At 37.0% G+C, this 21,371-nt stretch overlaps 3 protein-coding genes across 3 annotated transcripts; 1 reads left to right on the forward strand and 2 right to left on the reverse strand.

The window, feature by feature from the left end:
* Positions 1-1,269: 1,269 nt before the first annotated feature.
* On the reverse strand, positions 1,270-2,170 carry GCK72_024714 (uncharacterized protein; the record flags this gene model as incomplete). Its single annotated transcript, XM_003117882.1, has 3 exons — positions 1,270-1,404; positions 1,938-2,014; positions 2,107-2,170. The coding sequence occupies 3 exons, from the start codon at positions 2,168-2,170 to the stop codon at positions 1,270-1,272; spliced, it is 276 nt and encodes a 91-aa protein (XP_003117930.1).
* A 1,331-nt stretch (positions 2,171-3,501) lies between these two features.
* GCK72_024715 (uncharacterized protein) lies at positions 3,502-10,166 on the forward strand (the record flags this gene model as incomplete). Its single annotated transcript, XM_053736008.1, has 30 exons — positions 3,502-3,510; positions 4,175-4,331; positions 4,375-4,490; positions 4,542-4,643; positions 4,687-4,818; positions 4,903-5,036; positions 5,449-5,620; positions 5,699-5,823; positions 5,872-5,953; positions 5,997-6,083; positions 6,126-6,234; positions 6,294-6,398; positions 6,448-6,635; positions 6,686-6,826; positions 6,871-6,959; positions 7,016-7,310; positions 7,446-7,550; positions 7,603-7,809; positions 7,856-8,011; positions 8,064-8,165; positions 8,212-8,277; positions 8,324-8,583; positions 8,629-8,769; positions 8,820-8,960; positions 9,011-9,170; positions 9,224-9,313; positions 9,359-9,565; positions 9,622-9,726; positions 9,771-9,981; positions 10,030-10,166. 30 exons carry the CDS (start codon positions 3,502-3,504, stop codon positions 10,164-10,166), a joined length of 4,131 nt encoding a protein of 1,376 aa, XP_053579574.1.
* A 250-nt stretch (positions 10,167-10,416) lies between these two features.
* On the reverse strand, positions 10,417-13,841 carry GCK72_024716 (uncharacterized protein; the record flags this gene model as incomplete). The annotated part of the gene is made up of 17 exons (XM_003117532.2): positions 10,417-10,652; positions 10,713-10,869; positions 10,918-11,006; positions 11,063-11,294; positions 11,344-11,439; positions 11,486-11,611; positions 11,660-11,803; positions 11,853-11,966; positions 12,009-12,254; positions 12,305-12,517; positions 12,568-12,682; positions 12,736-12,860; positions 12,910-13,056; positions 13,171-13,275; positions 13,322-13,417; positions 13,471-13,597; positions 13,774-13,841. The coding sequence occupies 17 exons, from the start codon at positions 13,839-13,841 to the stop codon at positions 10,417-10,419; spliced, it is 2,436 nt and encodes an 811-aa protein (XP_003117580.2).
* Positions 13,842-21,371: the final 7,530 nt, after the last annotated feature.

Raw genomic sequence — 21,371 nt, forward strand, 5'->3', positions numbered from 1 at the left:
GCCAACGAGACAAATACTGTGTGCTCTGGGAAGTCTGGTGCACAAACAGACGTAGAACGTCATCCGCTCAGCAGACGGTATATCTTATCGCCCAGAGGGACAAAAATTGAGAGCAGTCTAGGTTAGAGGAACAATTGGAATGGGATTAAAAGCTAATTAGATATCTAAACACTTATTTAAAAGTCATAAAATAATAGTTTGATAGCACTACAATCGTCATATTCGATGACCAATATTGTAGTAACACCAGCAGGAATGACCTCTTAGTCCTCGCAATATGTGTGCGCGTCTTGGCAGAGATCGTATAACTCGGAGAGACAAGAGACCAAATACAGATAAGGCAGTAGTTGCGGTGAAGGCGAAGAAGAGTGTTCGAGAAGGGTGGACGAACGGAACGTTGGATATATTAATTATGATAACGTACTTTACTGGTGGACTGGTGACTTTTGAGAGATAGAGAGAGGGTGCGCGCGAAATAGAAAATTTGGTGTGAATACTGGTGGAAAAATATTTTTTAATAGAGTCACAATCAGAAATTGAATTATATTTAAAACAAACAATATTGAATGTTTTTTCAAATTTCCCTGCGGATAATAAAAATTGGTCTTTAAAGATACGATGGCTTTAAAACTTGAAACAATGGTCATCTAGACAACAAGTAACTCCAAAAAACAAAACTTATCCAGAAATATGATCATTCCTAAGAAACCTATACGAGGGTCATTTGAGCCGGAGTCGAAGCAAAAGGTGGTTTGAGGAGACGACGGCCCGCCAGAGGTCAGGCCAGTGCTTCTTTTGCCCGCGCTCATAACCCGTAACTCCTCCACTGTTCGATTTGTTACACTGTTTCTGATATACACGAGCGACCCCGCTGCCTGCGAGGAGTTGGTGTCGACCCCGGCCCAATGTCCTCTCCTCTATCAGAGCCAAATCCACCGCACACGACAGATAGTGTGTTAATCAAGGAGATGTCAGACAACCAGATACGTCTATAAAAAACGACGGGAGCACAAAAAAGCGATGGATCTGCAAGAGATGAATCTTCTCTCGTCTTGACATTGAATTAAGTGCGCCCAATGTCTTGCAATTGCTTCTTGGAGCCAATGAGTCATTGAAGAGGAATTGCACCGGCTGTCTCTTTCTTTTTGATCGAAAAGATGAGTCGATTGGAGATTTAGAAATATGAAGATAAGAAGATGTAACAAAATTATTGTAATGTTTATTACGTATAACAAAAAACTGACTAATAATTGGATAGAAACAATAAAATCACGGTTTTCTAGTGTCTTTGTATACTTCAAAAAGTTGTTCCAATGTCTCAGCTGGAAGTTTACGCATTATCCGTCTCATCATCCGGTTAGCCTTGTTAGTTGGTAACTGTTGTGCTTCCAATAGTTCGAGAATCTGGAAAATTACTTATAAAATGTTGGTTGAATAAATCTGGGAAGACTACTATTAAAATAAATAAATTACACAAGGATCGATTTTACAGAATATTCAAAACATGGCTTAAGTATAACTCATGATTCGGTTATGCAGTAGCATCACATTTTACTCAAAATAATCAAGTTCTATCAAGGTATCATTACAGATCAAGTTGGTATAAGTCACGTGATTTTTCTCAAAACTTGTCTCGGAATGTGGCATCTGGAATGTCAAATCAAGACGTTTCACACATACCACTGATTTCATTATAAAAGTGCACTAACTACTTTTTTTGCTAGAAAACATGACAGTCTGACAAACTGGTAATTGATTTTACATCCGCATCTTTCTCTCTCCCCCTTCAATTCTATTATTATACACTGTCAGCCATATTTTTCAATTGGAAAGTCTCTAATTGAAACGACGCCAGAAGTATATGTGGTAACTATCTCAATATATTAAACTTGATGAGATGGCTGCCATTTTTCATATCATTGTTTCATTCCACTTACGATATCACTTAAACTTGGATCCAGTTCGGTAAGAAATTCCTCGAGGCCAACTATTTTTTCTTCGGAACTTTCTGTTTCTGAAATTATTTTTTTGATTATTTATTATGAATCCCTTTGTACCAAGCCCCGAACCTCCATTACTCATCGTAGAGCGAAAAAAAAATCTGACCTCTCAGAAATGCCGCAATGATTAATGTCATCAAAATGATAGACATCCAAAAACGATTTGTCATCCTGAAGATGATAAGAAAATCGAAATGGATTTATAATCAGCTGATTTATTGTAGAATCCCCAGTTTTCCTTTGTTTCCTCTCCTCGTTCTCTGTAAAAAGACGATGTCTGAACTATGAATTGTAGCAGTAACACAAACATTGGGATGAGAGGGCGAGAACAAAACAAGAAATGAGTGATTAGGTGTCCTCCAAGTATTTGATTGAATTAGTGAAAACTCGCGATGACAAAAAGAGACTGTGTGATGATAATGATGATTTTCACAGTAGCTTTTTGTATGTTAGAGGCGGGAAGAATTGTGAAAATTCTATCAAACTTTTCTTCATAGATTATTCTCTTACTCATCCTACCCTCTTCCAGTTTTTCTATGCTTCCTTTTTACGTTGCGGTCATTACAATTTCTGAATAAATTGCACTATATTTCGAAAACACTTCAGATGTTTTTCATTTATCCAAATGTTTCATTTTGAACTCTCGATTTTTTAATCGTCTAATAGGAAAATTGTACTAATTAACAGCAATGTTTTCAACGTATAAAAATAACAGGGAAGTTGAAATAAAAATCTTTGTTTTGACTGAATTCCAAAGTTTATATCAACATTAAAATAACTAAAATTTGACTTTCTGTGTTTTATTCCGGAGTTTTCGAAATGTATGAAGAATCGTAAAACCTGAATTATAAAAGATTTATTTTTCAACTAATAATCCTTTATAAGTAAGATTTGCACTATGAGGGAGCTATCTTTGAGGCTAAACAACTTTTGTTTTGAAAAATACCGGAGAGGTGTTTGGTCTTATCAATCTAGCAGATATTATTCAGTTCTAGTAAGATTTTGGTCATATAAAAACAGTGACCCGTTTTTTTTGAGAACCGAGAAGTAATTGTTTTCTAAAATGCCGACAAAAGGACACATCACATCAACTAATCAATCGGAAACAAATGTACTTCTTCTTTCTCTGCCCCAGTACTGTCCTTTATGCACTATCTATCAAGATATCTAACCCCCATTCATTCTTATATAAAATCAAAAGCAGTAATAAATAATACGATTGAAATGAGAAATCAGTTTCATAGTTTGACGAAAGAAACGAGACTAGGCGCGTTGACTCAATTCGTAGTAATAAGCGACCGGTAGCATGAAATTGGTTACGACATATGGAGACTGATCAAGTTATCAATTATTGGTTGTAAGAAAACCGAAGATAGAGTGCGAGAGAAAAAGAGACGCACTTGATTTTTATTTTTCAAAAAGTCTGTTGGTCACTTTCCAAAACTAGAGAGAAAAGAAAAGAAGGCGTCGGGGGGCAAAAGGAGGGAGCGATGAGAGGAGTATGGTCTTGGTAAGAAAATAAGAAAAACCAGATGATGATAACCTCCGATATAATCATCAATTTTCTCTTTGCTTTGTGTGATGTAACGCCTCACATTTTCAATCAAACTCTATTAACTTTTTTCAGAACCAAATGCTACGATCTTCTTTTATACTCTATACTTCTTTTTTTGAACTCCAGTTTGATCTATCTTCCTATTAATTTCTCTTTCTTCTTTTATCTTTTTATATCATTACTGTTACTGATTCATCTTTTTCTTTCTTTTCGTTTTTGCGTGTTTTCTTTAAGAACCTCTTTGGGCCGCAGGTCATTTTAACACTCTCCACCCTCCTTTTACCCCATTTCATTCCAACCGCATCATCCACCACCTCCACCGTTCTCTTCTTTTTTTTGTGGTTGCCAGTAATGACGGTCTAATGAAGCCAAGTGTAGTCTTCTATTTTTTTTGTCATTCACTTTCATGATTTCATCGTAAACGTTGTACCAAATTTCATTTGAATTCTTAGAGTGCGTAGCTGAAGACTGATGTATTAGGTTCTTCAAAATTCCAGTCTTCTGAAGAGTGAATGCCCTTTTCTGATTCATTACATTAAGTTTTTTGAACAAAACTTTCTGACCACTTTGTTTTTTGTGTCCTGATGTATATTTTATTCTGACCAAAATCTATTTCCAGATGTCAAATGAAAAAGATGAAAAGGAAAACGCAAAAGTGAATGGAGATGCTGAGAAGAAGAAAGCGGATACAGATGAAAAACGTTCAAATAAATCAGTGATTTATCCTATCGAACCCTCAGCACTGTACATCGATGATCTGAAAAATAGTAAAAAAGGTTAGTCTGGTAGTAATAAGTTTCAATTAAAACTATATTTTAGCTTATGATATCACTATGGACGACCCCCAAGAAAAACCATCAGATTCCAAACCGAAATTAGGATTTTTTGAACCTTATAAACGACTTTATGCATTTGCTGACAATATTGATATGCAGGTATTTCATCGTCGTGACTTGTTCTTTTTTTATTCAATTCTGATTTTGCAGCTCATGGCTATGGGCTTGTTCAGTGCATTACTCCAATCAGCTCTCCCGCCATTCGTTTGGCTAATTATGGGTAATTTTGTATCAGTATCTATTCTGAGAGAGGTAAGTGATCATCTTTTAATGGACCTGAACCGTTTACTATCAGGAAGGAAAAATGGGTCTGAAAAATTTGTCATCTGAATATCCAATCGACGATCAGTTTGCTTCATCTGCTACTCCTGCATTTATTTCTATGTTAGGCCTCTCGATTGCAATGTTTATCGCAGCTTTCTGTCAGGTAACTTGTTTTGACACTTTCCCCACTTTTATTGGTTTTTAATGTAAGTATTTGTTTATTTTTACATTTACATTTTTATTCCAGCGAATCGCTTGGGAAATTTCATCGATCCGTCAAGTGTTTCGCATCAAGAAAGCATACATTAGAAAGTTGCTTCTTATGGATATCTCGTGGTTGGAATCCCGCCAAAGTGGACATGTCGCCGCAATGTTGCAAGAGTAAGATAGCAATAGTGATAGTGATGAGAGTAAAGAACAGATAGATCTACGACATAAAATCAACGAATAAAACCTGAAACCTAACGTTTATCTCTACCGCACGACGGGAGGGGGAAGAAAAGCAATGATAATAAATTTGGTAGTCACCGTCCAACGAGAAAAACGGAGATGGTAGTAAATGAGTAGGCAAACGGATAGTAGGTGTACCGGAAAAGTAGTGAACGTAATATTTGATATAAAGATCAGTAACATCGAAAGATATACCAATATCATGGGTTCTAGAGTCATTAAAAATATTCGGGTTAAAAGTCAATGTAATAATAATTAATGAATTGAGCAATTCTATGAAAACTTTTTGGACTTAGCACATTCAAATGTGTTAGCTGTCCTTATCCTCATATGCACATTTCAGATCCGCCGACTCCATATACAATGGAATCTCAGATCACTTGCCCATGGTGGTCTTCATTCTCTCGTACCTCCTCGTGAATATCGGAGTGTGTGTCTACATTCAATGGGACGTCACACTATTCATGTGTCTGGCTATCCCTCTTCTTATCATATCACGTATACTGTATAGTAAGGTGAGAGATTGAAAACGATAGGCTAACCGGAAACAGATAACGGAAACGGACATTAGAAAGAAAAAAGAAATTATTCAGTGGTTTGCAAATACGATGGAGGAGGAAACAAAGCTACAGAATAAGATCACCAATCTTGTCAATGAAACGTTTAATTGTATAACGACGGTTATCTCATTTGCCGCTCAGAAACAGAAAATCAACAAGTAAGATTTGCGGAGATTGGGATAAGAGATATCTTTTGATTCTTGCAGATTTGAAAAGTTATCTGCAGAACACAGCAAGCTAACTGAAGAGAGGTTAAGGTCATCTGTAGTGTTTGATAGTTTGACACAGGTATGTCATCAATGAAAAATGTCTAAAACGTGAAAAAATTCAGATTCTATTGACTGAACTGATATTCACTGGAGCACTTTGCTATGGAATCTGGAGAGTTGCTGACAATTCACCAGGACGTCTTTGCGCGGTATTTTTGAGAAGAATACTTACAAAGACTTATGTTTTTTAGCTTGCCATCAATATGCTTTACATGTGTGTCACTTCAATTTCTATTGGTTTTCATATCAATGGAGCGACTCGAGCAAAGGATAATGCTAAGGAAATTTGTGAAGTTTTGAGTGAGTTTTAGGATTTCCTAATAGAGTTTTACAATTCTTAACGCATACTCAATTTACAGATGAACAACCAAAAATTGAAGTTGAGTTGGGCTCAATCGACAATAATGTGGACTATGTTCCTGTTACAAGATGCAAATACAGAAGACAGAGTATGAAATTCATGGGTACGTTCTTATACTAAACCGCCCATTACTAATGAGTATGAATTTTTAGGAAAAGGAGCTCTCCATTTCCGGGATATTCATTTCTCCTACCCAAGTAGAAAAGAGACTGAAGTTCTACGTGGAATCTCATTCAAAGTGGAAGCTGGAGAGAAAATTGCAATTGTTGGAAGCAGTGGAAGTGGAAAAAGTACACTGACTGCACTTCTTCTCAGGTTCTATGACCCCACTAAAGGAGCGGTATGGTACAACACTTTTAAATATTTGAAAAATCAATTGAGTACCTTCAGATTCTTCTTGACGGAGAGAATATCAAAATGATGTCACCGGATGATCTCCGTGGACAATGTTCTCTTGTGAGTCAGGAACCAGTACTTTTCGATGGAACAATCAGTGACAACATTCGGTATGGAAGACTCGATGCTACTCAGGTACCATTTTCTTGTTTATTATCTTCGAACTTTATTACTTCTAGCAAGAAATCAACGATGCTGCTAGAAAAGTAGGAGCATGGAAGTTTATCAACAGTTTGCCAGATGGAATGAGAACTCGAGTCGGAGAAAGGTATGCAACTTCCAACTTCTCGAATGCTACCTGTATTCCAATATTAACGTTTTCAGAGGTCACCAATTATCCGGAGGACAAAAACAACGAGTAGCCATCGCCAGAGCTGTTATTCGTAAACCAATTGTGTTGATCTTCGACGAAGCCACATCTGCATTAGACAACATTCACGAGGAAGAAGTGAACGCCGCTATTGACTTGGCTTCTGAGGGTCTTACTACTATCACAATTGCTCATCGTTTGTCCACCATCAAGAATTCCGACCGAATCATTGTGTTGCATGAAGGGCAAATTGTAGAGGAAGGTCCGCCAGATGAGTTATTGGCTGATGTGAATGGTATTTTTTATAAGGTATGATGTCGCATTGATTTTCAATTTTTCCTAATTTAACAGTTTCACCCCTTTTTATGATTTTCTAAATCAGTCCTTTCCGAAAAAAATCTATCTTTCTCGATTCGAGGCCAACTTTTATCTCAATCATGACAGATGTACAATGACCAACGTCTCGACCAACTGAGCCAACAACACCAACAGCTGCAGACAAAACCGTCACTTCAGCAACAGATGTCCTTCAGTCCGCCTCCAAAACTGGCACGTTGTAAATCAAACTATCGACCTCTCTTCTCATAAATCCAATATTTAGGACCCTGACCAGCAGAGACGCGCATGGGCTCGCAGTTCTCTCGGAGGAAATAAGAAGTTGGGAAAGTCGTATTCTGTGAACAGTATGGAGAAAGACAAATTGAAGTTGCCGGTGATGAGTAAGAAGAAATCGGAAAGATTGGATTATAAATACTCGAGAGTACACAGTATGGACGTGAAACAACATGGAGAGAGTATGGAGGATGACGTAATTAATTGGAAGAAAGATGTTTTATCTGTTTATTAAGTTTCAGGATCTTCCTGGAAAAGAAACAAATTTTACTGTTCTCAAAGACTTGATATACTCCTACCGGAAAGGTTTGCCATTGTTGGCAGGTGCCATCCCAACTACAATTGTCAGAGCAGTGTTTTATCTTCTCATTTGTTTCCAAGTTGCTTCAGTATTAGAAGTGAGAGTCTTAAAACTTCAAAATTATAAAAATTGTTTCAAAATATTTTCAGATTTCTATTGCTCCTGAAGAAGAACGTGCTTTACAAATTTTCATAGTTGCTGCTATCTACACAGCTTTAATCATCGTGAAAACTATTTTCGAAGCTCTCGGGGTACGCTATTCACGGGAAATTATATTTAGGATTTCGCAAATTTCAGCGTCTCTTCATTGCACTTTATGGTCATGGGTTCTGTAAGTTCATGAGAAATGAGATGTTCAGAAAGGTACAAACATTCGAAATGTTTTATTTTGCAACAACATGTTTTCCAGGTACTCCGTCACGGTGCTGCATATTTTGACGAAGAAAAAAACAGTCCTGGAAGACTGGTTCACAAAGTGATTAACGAATCGTCAACGTTGAATGAAATCATGGAACAAAAACTTGATATGCTAATTCCTGGTGTCGTCTGTTCTGTTTTTTCAATTGTCTGTGCATTGTGGATCAACTGGAAGATGGCTCTTCTGTGCTCTTTCCAATTCCCAGCTTACTTCATTATTCGGATTCTTCAAATCAGAGAAGGAACCAAAAGGTAGGATCTGAACTAGTCAGGATATTCAGTCATTGTATTTTTCAGACAGAGAGAAATGGTGGATGAAGAGAAAAAGGCAGCAAATCTCGCATCAGTAGTTCTTGCCAATATGAGTACTATCAAGGCATACAATTTGCAATCTCACTTTTACAATGTGTTCTGTGACGCATTAAAGCCTGTGTCTCAGTTAGTGCTCATCTTTTTAGATCTGGATCACAATGGATTGTTTGTTACAGATGTATGCAGAAGCAATCTGTAATCTCTGCTTTCGTATTTGCATGCCAATACTCATTCACATATATTCTCATCGCAATTACACTTCATTTTGGAAAAGTGATGATGTTGTCTAATGAGATTAGTGTTTTCGACTACATGAGGTAACCATTGACTCAAAATTCAGAAATTGTTTCGTTAATTGTATTTTCAGAGTTGTCCTGCTTACTCAATTCGGTGCTAACTTCTTCTCCCAACTTATCGCTTCAGTCAGTGACTTCACCAAAGCTCAGATTGCCGCTGAAAACGTGATGAGAGTAATAAGAGAACCGCCAGTAGATATGGATAACTTGTCTGAAGAGGGATTGAGACCTGTGAGTTACACAAACTAATAACAAACTATGAGAATTTACAAAATGATATTTAGAAGCTTGAAGGAAACCTTTGTCTGAAAGATGTATCGTTCCGGTACCCAACAAGACCGATTGTTCCAGTTTTGACAAATTTGAACCTCAAGGTGAATTTTCACTCAAAACTAATTTTAAATGTTTCATGAGTTTAGGTCCGTGGTGGAGAGTCGATTGCACTGGTCGGACCATCTGGTTCCGGAAAATCTTCTATTATTTCACTATTCCAAAGAATGTACAATGCAACCGACGGAGTTGTTATAATCGACAAGTACAACATCAAATCCATAAACCCGGCCTATTTAAGAAGATGTATTGTACAAGTCGGCCAAGAACCGGATCTTTTCTCTTTCACTATCAAGGTATCTTATACCAGAGTCATTTATCATAATCACATAAAAATCTATGTTGTTTATAGGAGAACATTGCATTTGGAATGATGGAAAGTGAAGCTACCATCGATAAAGTGATAGAAGCTGCAAAGATCGCAGATATCCACAATTTCATCACAAGCCTTCCGCAGGTAGGAAGAACAATTTTAATTGCTCATAAAGATTTTATTTGAAGGGTTATGACACTGAGGTTGGAGAGTTTGGTGCCCAGCTATCTGGCGGTCAAAAACAAAGAATTGCGATTGCTCGGGCAATTATCAGAAAACCAACTGTTCTACTGCTCGACGAGGCTACTTCTGCACTGGATAGTGCAAGTGAAAGAGAAGTTCAAAGCGCGTTTGAACGTGTTAAGCAGAGCAAGAAGACTGCATGCACTTGTATTCAAAGTAAAATTAACAATCTATGATAAGTGATATTTATGGTACTTTTTTCAGTTGCACATCGTCTATCAACAATCCGTAACGTAGACAGAATATATGTGATTGTGCATGGAGAAATCGCAGAGGAAGGTGATCATGAGTCTCTGATGAATTTGAAGGGTATCTACTACGAAATGAACCAAATGGCTTAACTCACCAAAATTTGATCTACCAACTACACTCCAAAATTACTTTTTTCTAACCTGTAAATATGATTTGTTACATTTTCGATATTTTTGAGACTATTTTAAAAGAATAAAAATGTCAGAAACTATGTATTTCAGAATAATTTATTTGTCATATTTTGCATGCAAATCAATACAACCCGTACCACAATCATTAGAATCTCATTTTCAAGGAATGTCAATAGAAAAAAGTCCGTTTAGCTATAAACAAATAATATTAAAATCGGTGGTTTCTGACAGGATGCTGATCTGAGAGGTGACTACTTGGTCCAGGGTTAGATGGAAGATCATTGTAGACTGGAGGACTATTTTCGTAACTGCTGTATTGTGGAGGTGTTGGTCGAGGGTGGTATGAATTTGGCGCATGGTGGTCATAGTAGGTTTCTGGAAGGCTTGTAGGACAATCTGGATACATTACAGCAGGGGAGTGATACATTGGCGAGTTGTATGTTTCTGAAAAAACATAACTATTGTCAATGAGCTCAGTTAGCAAGTCAATAAAATCCTACTCACTCGACGAATCTCTGCCAGAACTGTTACAATATGACTCCGCCATAGAATCATCACTCAATGGTTGTGACCATTGTTCCCCCGCACCTTCATATGTTTCTCCACTGCTATTCAGAATCTCACTTCTTGGTGTTGCCATACTAAGGTGACCAAATTGGTTCTGAAACTAGTCTCGTATAAAATAAACCTGATGGATAGAGAAACTAACCTCTAGGTAAGCATTGTATCGAGGGTAAGCGGTCCTGCTACGTTCTCTCTTCTCATATATCATTTTGAGAATATTGGTAGCCAAGTTTGCTGAAATATTATCATTTTTAGTAATCATCGATCACAACAGAACATTTCATTCATACCTAAATCAGGATGAGTCACTGATTGCATCTGAACATTTTGCAACATTTTGGAAAGTGTATCATCTCTGTCCAAAACATCTGCCATTCCTTCATGATGCATCAAATTATAAATTAGGGCTAGTGTAGATGACTTTGTATTTTCTTCAATGTTCGCTTTTTGGAGTACAAAAATTGGAAGAGTGTGCCCATCGCCCATCCGACTATTTTCAGGTGTTTGCAAGAAAAAGACAACCTGAAAAAGGTTCATTGTAATTAAAGGCACATCATGAAAAACTCATCACCTCATTCAAAATATCTTGATCTCTGGTAATCGACCGCAGTATTTGAATGCATAAGTGCACAATATCCTTCACACGAACGCCTTCTATCACTTCTTGCTGAAAAAGATATTGTTCAACTACCAGTCTATAGATGTCTACAAACCACATTCAATTGTGTGCAGGCTACTCGTAAAATATGAATCAACTGCTCCACAAATCCTATCTCGCCAATCCTACATAGGCGGAATGGAGCGAGTAACACATTTTGTGAAACAACTTTGAGTAATAACTGAAAAACACCATTTGATGGGAGATTAAGAAAGGTCTTGTTACTTACACCTAGGGTATGTTTTAGTAATAACGGTCTCATGGTAAGCAGTTTGTGTAGAAACAATGCAGGGTCTCGGAACACGAAAGCTTGAACCTTATCACTCATCGCATGTCCCACACATAGATTCTTTAGAGTGCAAATTAAACTTTCCTGGAATGATAAAAATAGTTTACTTGAAAATACGAAAATCGTCACTAACAACATAATCCTCCATTTGTTGCGCTTCTTTGTCTCTCAAGTCAGCCATATCTTTTGTTGCGAGTGCAAGCGCTCGAACCAAGTTCACAACTCCATGATTTCCACACATGAACTCCTGAAAAGTGAGAATTAGATCACATTGGGTTATTCAGACTACCTTGTTCGGTCTATTGTTAGCAACCAAGTTAGACATAATTTGTCCAGAGTAGAGCCGAATGATTGCATTTCTAGAGTTGACTAGTTCCAGCAAAGATTTGAGTAGGATATCTTCTTTATGTTTGCTGGGAACATCACTAATGTTTCTCAACGTTTCCAAAGTAGATAAAACGAGTCGAGGACTTCCATGTGATAGTAGGTTTGCTAGAATCTGCCGTCCACCAAAAGCCACAAGGTTTGGTGCATCCTGAATATGTATAACGTATTGTAAAGTTTCACAAGCAAAAAAAAACTCACAAAGTTGGAAAATGTCTTCAAAAGCTGTGTTGTCCTCCAAAGCAAGTTTTCATACCCTCTGTGTTGGAGGATAAGTAACAACTTCTGTGGTCCTCCCATTCTAACAAATTTTATCTTCTGGTCATTATTTTTCTCACATAAAACTCTGATCAAGTCTACGATGACAGGAAGAAGCTTCTCCGATTTTTCAGCTTCTAGCCATGGCGTCACATGCTGCAATAAATTGTCATTATTGTTTTTTTATGTTTCATCTTAATTCTTACAATGATCGCATCTTGCTGACGCGCGATGGTCACACTTTGTCCCCCTCTCTGCTTATCGGACAGAATCGAATGCATGGTGAGAATCGCATATTTGTAGATGGAATTCGGAAAGGTACTGTAATAGAAAAAACATCTTATATATAACTTTCACTTTCCGATAGTTCTCACCCAATGTGTCTGATAAGATTGGGAATGATATCAGGCTGCTCGCTAATTGCACGGGTGACAAGATCGATGCCTTCTTGACGGTTACAGATATTGAAAAGTGTACCGAGAGAGAATCGGATGATGTTCTAAGTGACAAGAATATGAGAGAAAAGATACGAAAAAATGATCAATTACCGGGTGATCGACCTTGTCGCGAAGTAAGTCACGAAGTGTGAAAATGACTCGTGGATCGACAATACGCGCCTCATTCTGACGACGTAATGGGTCGCATTCCATTTTTGCAATGTTTTGCATAAGAATCACGGCTTTGTGCACAACTTCCTGGAAAGGATTTTTATGATTGTCACATTAAAGTAAAAGTTGTAATTGTGAGCTAATGGTATTGGTATGAAACTATCATACACGTCAGAAAATGTTTTTGAAAATTTAACTCACATTATCTTGGTCCTTCATTAGCATAGTCAATTCTGGAATTGCACGAACTGTGTTGTACTGACCATCCGTCGGACTTTTGGTGATCCCATCAAACTTTTGTTTTTGCTGAAAAAATACTATTACTTTATCACTCATAAAAATTAGATCTTACTTGATCTGATAGATTTGGAACCGGCTCATAGTCTGCCATCGATGACATTCCGGATAGATGAGATGACGGATGCAGAGATGAAATAATAGATGGAGCCTGAAATCGAAACACATAAATCTTTGTTTCTATCTCTTTGCTCCTATCAATACCTCGCTGTGATTCATGGTTTGAAAACCGCTGTCGAAGTTGTGATTCTGCCACATATCGACTTTTCGGTGACCGGCAGAAGGTGTTCCGCCCATTTGATTGTCCGAATAACTTGATGAATCTTGTTCCCTGAAAAGGAAGTAACTTCGAGAAAGGCGCGAAAAAAATGATTTGATTTGTGGTGACAGGTTTGAGTGATAAGACAACTTTCACCGTCTCAACTTTAGAGACGCCAGACGTTTTTTCGTAGTTTAAAAACGCCAAAAGTAACATTTGAAACTTTCTTATTGAAAAAATGAACTCACATTGTGAACGACGACTCGGACAAGTTCGTATCGTCATGATTATTAACTAGGTTCGGATCTAGGTCCATCCCAGTTCTCTGAAAATCATCTTGTTATCGATAAGCCATCAATTTCTCAAAACACAACAAAAAATAAGGCAAAAAAAGAAGAGAAAAGATATATATCTCGTGGATCTTATCAAAACTTGAAAAATGATAGACGGAACAAAGAAAAAAAGAAAAGAAAAACTGAATGAACGAAATGTTTGAAAACATTACAAATCTGCTGGGCACAAGGAAGAGTGTGTGGTGATGGGGCGGTGAAATAGTGAGATAGAGAGTCTGAGAGTTGTGTAATGAAGAAAAAGCAACAATAGAATTGAGAGCGGTTTGTACCTAGCCGAGAGTAGGAATCCTATATTGATATCAGATGGCTCTAACTTCACTAAACTTTGACCACTTATTCGATTCTTCTCGATTGGAAGATATTCTCTTATTCTCATTCTCCGTTTTTTTTGTTCACTTTAAACCTTCAATCACCTATCAGCGAGTAAGCAGCAAAAGGTGTGAAATTGGCTAATAAAATTGGAGGTATGTTTCAACAATAATGATATCTATAGTGGATGGAGAAGGCACAGTCATCAGTGGGTTTGAAGTGAACAAACGGGAAAAAGAAAAAGGGAGAGAAACAACTTTGATAAGGATGTATTTGGGAGAAGAACTGGGATGATTGAAAAGGAAGAAACATAAGTGGAGAATAGCTTAGCGATAAATTATCAGTTGGGATAATTGGACGACTCTTATTTATCAAGTCCTTCGTTTTATTCGTTTATGCATTCATTTATATCATATCAGCATAACGACCCAGATATTCTGTTTTTTTTTCTTGGTTTTATTGGAAAGTCAAATAAAATAATATTTTTATTATTGTCCGCATGAGATTTTATGATCTTATCTATATTCTAGAAAGGGACAAGCAGATATCTGTAGAAAAGAAAGGAATCTCGAATCGTATTGAAAAAAATGAAAAAAACGTGTGAACAGTACAACAATCAAAAATGAAAGTGGTTTTTTGACAGTTTGAAAAAAAAATGTAAAAAACGATAAATTATTGAAAACGTTTCTTTCTAAGAAAAACCTTGAAAATACAGCTGTTCACCGCCTGAGTACTATATTCCCACTGATTAATTTTAATGATTTTACAACTCCGGAAAATAGCAACATTTACGTTGAGAAAAAGCCATTAAACGGAATAGTTTGTTTAAGAAGTCGGTAAAAGTGTTGCAGCGGGTGCCTCGTGTATTAACTGATAACAGTATTTTCCTTATGAGCAATCGGAACTGACATCATTAATATGATTTTGAACAGTGTTTTGAGCGAATTGAGATTTAGTGAGTACACACTCGTGTATCCGATTTCACATTTCTCAAAACACGTTTTCAAAAAGATCACTCATTCTTTGAGCACTCATCACTCTTAACAACTTTCTCTGTCTCCCACTTTCTCAGCTTCCATCCTTTAAAATAGAAATCAATCTTCACACTTTTTCCGGGATTTCTTGTTTTGTTTTCGCAACATTAGGTGTAAGATACAAATGACCAACAATGCAAGGCGCTAAATTTTGTGTCGCCAGTTAGGGAGTGATAAGAAACTGCGAGAAACGAAAATTTAACACATGATAATAGTATTATCGTTGTCAATTAGGGGAAAGTTATTTAGAGAGACAATGGAATGTGACAGCGTTCGTCTTAAAATTTTCAATATTGAACTAGTAGTGATAAACACACAATAGTATGATCTTGTGAAAAACTATACTCTCTTTAAAAGCAAGATTCTTAAGAATATCCCATTCGAAAACAGTTCACAGCCTCATAATGACACGAAACAGAGACGCATGCCGTCAGTCTTTTTTTACATGAAACATTCTTATTCTGCAAAACCGTTATCGAGTTCATGTGACTTGTCGAGATTGTTATTATAGATAGAGAAATACAGAAAAAGTAGCGAACAGGATGAAAATTTAAGAGAAGCGGAGAAAAAGAAGATGGAAATTTCACATAAGAACAAAAAGCGAATGACGATAAAGACGAAAAGATTCATCATTTTTTCCCTTCATTCCGTTTTTTTCATCTTCATTGACGCCTTAATATTTAGTCGTAAATTTTTCGCGCGTAATGAAACATAAATGAGAGAAAATAAGAGAGATGGAGGGGATCACATCAAAAATGAGGTAGACAGTTGTGTGAGGAATACCATCTTGAACCTCATTTTAGGAAGTACGATAGGAATCAGCGGCCGGGTGTCCCCTCTCCCTCTCTTCTTGTCTTTTCTTTCCCCAGCAGGGCACGAGGACAACATGAAAAATTATCCATTATTCTGTTTCTCGGCCAGTACATTACATTACATTTTCCTCTCAATTTCTAACACCTAAACGAAGGAAAGAAGAGGCAAATATATTTTAGTGCAATTTTTTAGTGTCGTGTGTCGACTGTCAACGCTAAACGTTTAGGGGAGATTGATAAGGTCGTTCAGTCGTTTAGGGAACTGTGAAGTGGGAGAAATAAAGAATGAAAATAAGGAAAAAACAGAAATTCAAATTAAAGTATAGAATGGAAAAATATAACTACATATATTGAAACACCAGCTTATGTTTTATGTCTACCACATAATAATTGAAGGGTTCCACAAAATTAGAACTGCAAAAAATGGAGTCTCAAGTGTCTTTCAAATTGTACCCTTTTTTAGAAGTACAACTAGTATTTATTCTGAGCAGCTGTTCACTTTTTCTCAAATCCTGGCACCAGATTCAGATCAGGTCATATCTAATTACAGAACCCAAGTTGTGGAGCATCAACCAATTGGAAATCAAACGAAGTTCTTGACAGAGAGCCCGAGAAAATGCAGAAAACCAATAACGATTTCTCGAGAGTTGATGGGATTTGAAAGAGATTGAAAAATTCAAAGTGGATGGATAAGTCAGCGGGAGAGAATGTGTGAGTTCTAATGTCAGCGGAGGTCCAGGAATGTAAAGTCGTTTGTGAAAAGGTCAGTGGGAGAGAAGACTCTTCTAAAATCCACCAAATTTTATTGAGCCATCTGAATTGCCACATATTTCATAGAAAAGTAAGAGAGACGGAGGTGAATGCTGGAAGAATATGAAGAATTGGAAGGAGGAGAAGACGAACTCTCGATAATCAATTGTACATCGCAAAAGCTATAAACTTGCGTGGGAGTACTTGTGTTAGTGTCAATCTTCAATGTCAGCATTAATGTTTGTGTTACAAATCTTGTTACTACATTTTACAATATGTTTGTTATCAAGAACCCAATTAAAAGATGCAACTGGAGAAAAGAGAAGAAAGGGTCGAGAAAACAGAAGCAGTGTCAATTTTAGTGTCAACTAGCGGAATCAAAGGACCGCTTTCTTGATTTATCACCAAAAGTTGTGTCACAAAATTTGTCTTCTTGTATGTAATCATTGTAGCCGAATGTAACAGCTGTTTTTGAAATTAAACAGAAACAGCGAACGAAGATATGTTGAATCAAAAAGTTAGTTTTGTTTGTTTTTATTCATATATAAAAAATATAGAAAAATAACTTTTCAGATTATAATTAAGAGAACCTTAAAAAACCTCTAACAGAGAAAAATCAAGTGATTAACTATGAACAGACATTTGACTGGTGTAAAGTGTTGCAGAAAAAACTTCAGACTGGCTTTCCAAAAACATAATCCTACAATAATTCAAGGTTCGGGGAAAAAAGTCAAAGTCAGAGAAAAACAAAAGGGAAGGAAGAAAAATGGAAACAAAATTCTTCCGTTTTCCGAGCTTCTAGGGGTGTGCACCATCTCCCTTCACGGCTACCCCCAAATAATCCCCAACGGGAGTGTTGGTGGTGGAGGCACCCAAGGCACAATTGATAAATGGTCTTGGCCACTTTTAGGGCTAAAGTAAAATATGGGCAGTAACTGAAGGGCCGTTGTCTTCTTTTCTCGCTTCGTATCTGCCACCATCGAATGAAGAAGGATTGGCTCAACTCAACAGATCTTTTTCAAGATCGATGCGCCCCTTAGGAAACGATTGGAGAGAAAAATAGGAATGGATGCTCAGACCCCTCCTTCTCCTCCTCTCAACTCATCAATAGTTTTATGATATGAGAAGAAAACGAGGATTGAGGGGAGCGCAATTTTGCTATTTTTATTAGTAATGCGCGAGGAATGTGTACAGGTGGCGCTAATGTGTTAAACGATTAGAATCGAGAAGAAAACGAGGAATTGAATGAAGATGGGGGAAGATGAAGAGAAGAGTGTGCGGTGGAGATTGTTTCAATTCTTTCAAAAAAGCAGCTGAAGGAAGAAGAAGGCGACAGCCGGCGGCAACATTCGATAGAGGGGTGTGAATATGGTGAGCTGTCAAGTAGAAGAATGATGAATACGGTAAACGGATGGAAATCCGTCGAGAGGGCAAAACGATGAGGATGCGTCTCTTTTCTCTTTGCGGCATTCATCAGGCAGACGGCGTGCACACTTCCAGCTGTCATCAAGAACCCTTCTAAGATTGAACATTGACCGATCGTTTTCTTTTTGTCGCATTCTAAATAAGACACTTTTTTCTCACACACTGCCAGATTTGCAACATGTGTCGATTAAGATGTGTCGATCAAAATGGTAGGTCAAGACAGTTCAAACTCACGGTCAAGTAGGAAATTGAAAAGTGATGCTGCTGAAAAAATATGAATTTAAAAAACGTGAATCGTTCACTCCAGATATTCTTCTGACGTAAATATCCAGTATATCTAGATTGGTCGGCTCACAAAATGCAGCTCCGTTGCTGGAATTGAAATAAGGCAGATCTGGGAACCAGATTCAGAATATTAAAATTTTCAGGGATATAAGTTTTGAGTCCACACAAATCTGCGTCAGAGTTGCTGAAAAAACATTGTTAGTCAAGACACTTTCTATCAAATCCAGTTGCTTTCTACTTTTCTACTTTTGATCGATTTCCCTTTTTTAATTTTGATCAGATAATTTCAATAACTTTCGGCTTTAACGCTCACAATTTTGTTGAAACGTTTTGCTTTTATTTTCACTCGGCCTTCATAGTTCCCAAGTATCTGCTTTTAGATAGCAACAACGCGTGCCTCACTCCAATAGAAGCTCGAAATTTTCAAACCATTATGTGGAATTTGAAATATGCTATTTGCTTCGAGCACGTATAAAACTTGAATACAAGTGTCCAAACAGAACTTGTGTAATATCATCCAAAAACTTTCGCCTAGCAATAATTCGATTTGTTTTGAACGACGTGAACACTGTGCTGGAAAACTTTTGCTAGAAAATATAAACGACGCCAGATGTAATTATGGGGATTGACATTTCTCGACTGAAACTTTACAAAACATCCTTGACCGTTTCGGTAACTGCTCGTGAAGCTGTGAAGAGCTCTCTGTAAGCATTATTTTAATTGGAACACATATTAGGTAAAAGTTGAAGTGAAAATTATACACATAGAAATTTGAAAAATTATTCAATTTTGAAGCTAGTTTGAGATTTTTCAGATCGAGAACGCAGATGCTTTCTGTGTACTAGATGGTCCTACTCCTTACTCTCTGAAAAAGGGCGAGGCTTTTTCATCGTCAATAAATTTGTTGTTTTCAGAAATGGTTATCCGACGCTGGGATGATCTTAGCGCAGAGTCTAAGCAAAAAAAACAAAAATTTTACCATGGGGTGTAGACAGTTGCCTGGATGTTAGTTCTGGAGAATGTGACGAGAAAGCTAGCAACACTTAACATAGTCAAAAAAAAAGATGCAAAAGGAGATGTCGAACAGGAAAATCCATTGAAGAAAAAACGTTGCAACAAAGACGACGGTAATGGAGCAACTAAAAGAATTTTTATTTTTTTGTTGTTGTAAATACAACATTTTAACCATTTATATGAACATTCTTTAAACGAAATTATGTAATTTTTCATTTTTTGGAGTGGCTCCGCGGTAAGGAAAAGAGGCAGTCATTCCTGAAGAGAAAACTGCTCAGCTAAAACCCGAGTATCTTTTCAAATAGTCGGGTCCAATTGTCACCTCTTTCAAGCATGCAAAATCTACGACTCCAAATTACCAATGAAACAGTTCGATGATGGAATGGCAGAACTTCGTAAGCTTTTCTAAGAAAGATCTGTATTTCCCTATAATTATTGAAATGTATAATCTTCATTTACAGCACTCGGCATGTGTACAGTATGCCGTCACTTCCTCATCCAACAGCACACAAGGAATTTTTACCACCATAACCTGCCATCACTTAAGAAGAATGTTAAATACATCGCAGATATTCCACAATGCCGGTTTCTGCCAAGCCACTCTTCTTCCTATGCTCCTTCATCTTGTCCCAGCTGACTACTTTCCAGAAGAATATTGCTATTTAAAGAGAGCCAAAAGTGCAATCGATTTGCGAAACAGTAGTATTGGAACAAAAACTATTACAAAACTATTACTATAATGTTTTATCAAAATATCAGCATAAACCATTGTTCACGGTCTCAACCTAGTCGTTCGAATTTGTTTGCAAACTACACAATCACTACTTATAATATTCTGAATACACAAATTTATGGATCATTACTCACAAGATTTTGTTTTTATTCTATCATCCATTCATTGTTTCTCTTGTTTTTACATTCATTGAATGAATTTTGTGCTGCTGGGTTGACCACATAAAATCAACTCGTTACCTAGAAAATATATTCAAAATGATATGTGGATATGGTTGTCCTGAAAGTTATACTCGCACAATTGAGAGAAGAAAAAACACAAAAAAGTTCGGTGCCTCATGCTGGAATCGAACCAGCGACCTTCTGTTTACTAGACAGACGCTCTGCCACTGAGCCAATGAGGCGCGTGGTTCTCTCTCATTGCGTTGACATCAAAAGAAGAGGAACGAGGCAAAAAGAAAAAGTAGAGATGTGTCAGTAGCGGAACTGGGGAGGACACACGGAGGACATTGCGACCACCAACGGAAAACGCTTCGTCTTATTGGAATACTGAACTCAGCAAGAAACCTGAATGTTTTTTGAAGAATTTGGTAACTGAAACTTCCTAAAATACATAGTGATGTTTTGTTATTGAATTTCTCTTTTTTTTATAAAGCACGTTTTCTCAACAAATATATAAATGTTTGATTATAAATGATTTGAACACTGTTTGTGATGAATATTTATTAAAATTTAACCTGATACAATGCAACTAAAATTGAAACACTTTGCATATTGTGATTTCACTATTTTTTTCTGTTACCGTGGCTATAGTACTTGAGAAAGAGTTCAGAATGTTTTCACAAGTAAGGTTGCCTCTATTCACACGGAAAATAGGATAAGAAGATTTCATTAATTTGAAACAACACCGACAGAGTTTTTTGAAATTGACTATAACAGACAAGGCAGACAAGCTAAGAAACATTAAAAGAATGAAAAATGTTGTTAGTCAAGAACTGACAGATTCATCTGGGCATAAAGATTTCATAATTTGCAGAATTTGAAGGAAAATCCACGACCCAGAGCATGATGAACGAGAACATGAGGAGTGAAAGAGAAGTACCTAAGAAGACTTGAGTAGGAGTCCAGGTTG

Source organism: Caenorhabditis remanei, chromosome X, assembly GCF_010183535.1.
Source record: "Caenorhabditis remanei strain PX506 chromosome X, whole genome shotgun sequence".
Taxonomy (NCBI): Eukaryota; Metazoa; Nematoda; class Chromadorea; order Rhabditida; family Rhabditidae; genus Caenorhabditis; species Caenorhabditis remanei.